The sequence below is a fragment of the Priapulus caudatus genome, unplaced genomic scaffold (assembly GCF_000485595.1).
Source record: "Priapulus caudatus unplaced genomic scaffold, Priapulus_caudatus-5.0.1 Scaffold1715, whole genome shotgun sequence".
NCBI classification, from domain to species: domain Eukaryota; kingdom Metazoa; phylum Priapulida; class Priapulimorpha; order Priapulimorphida; family Priapulidae; genus Priapulus; species Priapulus caudatus.
In genome coordinates, this window is record NW_014578776.1 from 35835 (window position 1) to 40549 (window position 4715).

The window sequence follows — 4715 nt, forward strand, 5'->3', positions numbered from 1 at the left end:
AAAGAGGTAGAGCTAACGAGAATGGGACCGTGCGCACACGCGTCCACTTTCCCTCATTCGTACACAGGTAAAAGTCGCACGCGTGGTAAGGAGACAAAGAAAACGCACTGAAAAAATATAACGAGATCAGAAATAGATTTTGCATGTGCAGAGAAGTTTTTTGAGGGGAGGGGAGGGGAGGGGAGGCGGGAGGTCGAAGAATTGTCAGTCGGCGTGCATTTTGACGACGTTGGTAGAGTTGCGTCTCATTAGTAGACAAACACACACAAGCGCGCACACACACATACACACACACACACATGCACGCACGCACGCACGCACGCACAAGCGCGCGCACGCACGCACAAACGCACACACGCACGCACACACGCACCACGCACAAGCGCACACACGCACAAGCGCACATACACACACACGCGGGTGCGCACACATACACAAACACACACGCGCGTACCATCGCACGCACAGATACACACGCACGCACGCACGCACGCCAGCGCGCGCACACACATACACGCACGCCAGCCCGCACACACATGCACGCACGCCAGCGCGCACACACATGCACGCACGCCAGCCCGCACACACATGCACGCACGCCAGCCCGCACACACATGCACGCACGCCAGCGCGCACACACATGCACGCACGCCAGCCCACACACACATGCACGCACGCCAGCCCGCACACACATGCACGCACGCCAGCCCACACACACATGCACGCACGCCAGCCCGCACACACATGCACGCACGCCAGCGCGCACACACATGCACGCACGCCAGCGCGCACACACATGCACGCACGCCAGCGCGCACACACATGCACGCACGCCAGCGCGCACACACATGCACGCACGCCAGCATGAAAACATCATGCAATTCGCACGAACGAAAAGAAACCCGTGCCGGCTTTGCTTTACGCCAGCTGAATAAGAATTCAGACCATTTTTCAAACCTTTTAGCAAATGCGGTTAGCCAACGCAGGTATAATACTTCTAATTGCTTTCGAAGGAATGGGCATTTCCTCCCTTCCCGCCAAAACTTACAAGCTTTCTAGACGTCGCAATGGGATGAAGATATCACTGCGCAGAGCCTCAGTTGTAAGAAGATTGCGTGCGATGTTGCTGAAACAGCGAACACGAAGCTTAGTGTAAGCTGTGGATTATTTAACAAACCATTAGCATCTCTAGATTGTCTGTAGCTTTGAGTAGTAACGCAGTAGTACCGCTGCGAACAACGCTTAGCTATTGCAGTTCTTGCAACACTCACAGTTCGATCAGGTTTTCGAGATAAGCAAACGGTCGTCCTTGAAACGACGATAACATATTGCCGGACATATCCCTGCAAGTAGAAAAAATGCATCGAATTAAATATAAAACGTAATACCAGGGGGTAGATAGCCCTAGTGACAATTTTCATTTCGATTTGTCAGTATCTACCCCTGGTAATACTAAACGCATACTATGCGATGGTGATATGAACAACACGGCAGAATAACACTGGTCACGAACCACACGCGCTAACGAATCACGCACATGTACGCACACGTCTGCGCCAACGTTTCCTATCTAATCACACGCGTATGAAGGCAGTGCACGCGCGCACACACGCGCCAGGGCGTACGCGCGCAAATACACGCAAACCGCGCACAACTGCACGGGCGTATATATAACCGCCCGGGAAGCAAAATTACTTTCCACACTTGAGTTCCGGACCACAGCCAATCAGCGCACTCCATTCACTCGACTTCCTCGAAGCAACAATGTAAAATGAATACCGCCTATACCTCCATAACCCTAACCCTAACCCTAACACGTACCCGAACCCTAACACTAACTATAATCCAACCATATATATACGAACCATTTATTACAAAACACTATCTATGGTGGGTCCGGAACTCAAGTGGGAAAAAAATTTCGCGCCCGGGAAGTAGCACACGACGCCGCACACACCGCAATGTCAAATAACGGTTTTATTCTTGCAGATTAATTTTCTACGAGTAAAATGTTCTAGGTGCGCGGATGCTGAATTCCGTATAGCACACTGACACGTGTGATATAATTGATCGTGTAATTATAGTAGTATCATACTACATACATACTACATACTAGATACTACATACTACATACTAGTTAGATGGTTGTTGCTGGCTATAGAATGAGCACAAGCACAAGGTCCTGTAGCATATCCACCTTACGACCATTCAATCGATCACCTACTTACTCAGTCGATTGATCGATTTATTTATTTATTTATTTATTGATCAATCAATATATCAATCAATCAATTAATTAATCAATCAGTCAATCAGTCAGTCAGTCAGTCAGTCAATTAGTAAATCAATCAATCAATCAATCAATCAATCATATATCATATTACAGACTATTCTGTAGATTAAGTTGACTTACAAGTACTGCAAATTGGAAAGTCCATCAAATGCATCTTCCGAGATAGCTGCGATGGAATTGAAACCAACATGACTGCGAAATAAAAATTGCAAGGTCAGTCAGTCACTCGCATTAACTGAGAACAGAAAGCATCTTTTTTATGTTAATACTACCCGAAACCTTCCCGAAAGGTCAAAAACCGAAGATATGTAGGTTTTCACGACATACTCGTACGACGCGTAGTTGGGGGTCTACCATTTATTACATGACATTCTCAGTAATAATGCAGCCGAAGGAGTTTGTGCGATAAAAGATGACAAATAGTAAATGACAAATACAGCAACGACGTGAAGAGAGATTCCTGCGATACTCTGCGATACTGTGCGCACTATATATTATGATGTATAAGTAGAAAAAACTGTGCACCTCGAAGACATTCATATTTACACGTACATTTCACATCAAAGGAGGGATATTTATCAAAGCCAGTCACACTCAGAATCCACCTTCTTGGTATAAAATATCTACGCACCCATTTAAAGATTTTTTTAGTTGATGTCGGTCAATATAGGGGCGTGGCTAACCATTTTTTCTAGGGGGGGGCAAACATATTATGTACGGGTTGTATTCTGGGCAGATGACGGTGGGAAATTAGCAATTTACCAAGTAACTATTGATCTTTTGCAAGGGTTCCTGTTCCGTTGCACATGTTGAAAGAAGTAGAGAGATTTCTGTAGACAAACCTGTGAACCCCCCCCCCAAGCTCTTCAAACCTATGATCGAATAATGATGATTCGGAGCTGGCAGAATTTTAATTTAATATCATCTTAATTTGTCGTTTAATTATCCGGCCGGTAGCTAGCTGTTCACTTTTCATCTATGTGACGCGTTGCCAAGCTACCACACCGACAGTGTCGACGAGCCGAAAAAAGTAAAGCTGGAACATGGAGTCGTTTCACAGTTTTTTTTTATTCTCTTTAAAAATCTAATAATCATGATGTGACGAAGATGAATACTTATGTTGTCGAGAAAAATCAGCATTTGGTTGCGATGAAAAAGAACAACTGCATTTCGTCGGAAGGAGTTTTCAAGCGCATAGAAAATTACAAGTGCAATTGAATCATCGTGTATTCGCGCATTTTCGTCCATACCTAATTCTTAATCAATTTCTGCTTTTGCTCGCAGCTGATTAATTATGAAAATTATCGCAATCTTCACGTCGCCGGACTCGCCGTCGTAATTACGGGTGACGTCACTTATTACGCATCAATCGCATATATTAATTGTCATTTCTGACATTCAGAGGAAAAGTGCAATAGGGAGCGTGGGACCGTTGTCAGAAACATCGCGGATAGCTAAGAGAACATATGTCGTCTAAAATGTCATAACCTCTTAAGTGAAGTGCCGTAGAAAAGTCATGAAATTTTAGACGATATGTTCGCTAAAACTATTATCTGATATTTCTAACAACGCACCTCGGGCTATGACAGCTGCCAGCAAGTCGTGTAAACGCGGTGAGAGGTTGCGACGATGTGAAAAATGCGGAGATATGAGCGTGGCGCGACCGAGGCGAAAGTTGAGAAGCTTGCCGAAGCATGCCGAAGCTTGCCGAAGCTTGCCGATGGTAAAAGTTCATGCAGACGACACGAACGAATAGCGGGTGACAGCTAAATCGTTTCCCGAGCACTCCACTTACAGCGACTGTAACCTCGAGAGCTTGCTGAAGATCAACGAATTCAACCGCTCAAGTTTGTTGTAGGACATATCTCTGCAAGACAGCGAAGGAGATGTCATTATTTAACAGCGTCCCACTAATTGTATTCCATCGTAGAGTAGTAGGTAATTAAAATAATTGCTTCGCAAACTAATGAAGACACCTATCTAAATGATCTAATAACACTAATACTACAATTATCTACGGAAAAGAAATATGAGTGCGAAAAAAAGTCCCCTGATCTTATTTCTCGATACTGATCATAATTTAATGCTCATTTTATGACGATTTCACGCAAATTTTCTGCTTCGTACAGAGAGGGGGAGAGAAAGAGAGAGAGAGGGTGAGCAAGAGAGGCGGGGAGAAAGAGAGAGGGGGAAAGAGAGAAGGGGGAGGGAGGAACGAGAGAGAAAGAGAGAGAGAGATAACGATGGATAGATAGATAGATATATAGATAGATAGAGAGAGAGAGAGAGAGAGAGAGAGAGAGAGAGAGAGAGAGAAGAAGAGAAGAAGAAGAAGAAGAAGAAGAACGAAGAGCTCTTATTGTTTGTACGAACGTACTTACTTATAGAGTCGTTGTTATTTTCTGTTGGTTCGTCGTGGTGG

The 4715-nt window shown here is 45.0% G+C and overlaps 1 protein-coding gene across 1 annotated transcript in view; it reads right to left on the reverse strand.

The window, feature by feature from the left end:
- LOC106817411 (carboxypeptidase N subunit 2-like) overlaps positions 1–4715 on the reverse strand; it is a 17500-nt gene that overhangs the window by 5478 nt on the left and 7307 nt on the right. The window contains exons 4-6 of the mRNA XM_014822076.1: positions 4089–4160; positions 1272–1343; positions 1049–1126 (exon numbers count right to left, since the gene is read on the reverse strand). Coding sequence (XP_014677562.1) covers positions 1049–1126; positions 1272–1343; positions 4089–4160 — 222 coding nt within the window. The remainder of the gene's footprint in view (positions 1–1048; positions 1127–1271; positions 1344–4088; positions 4161–4715) is intronic.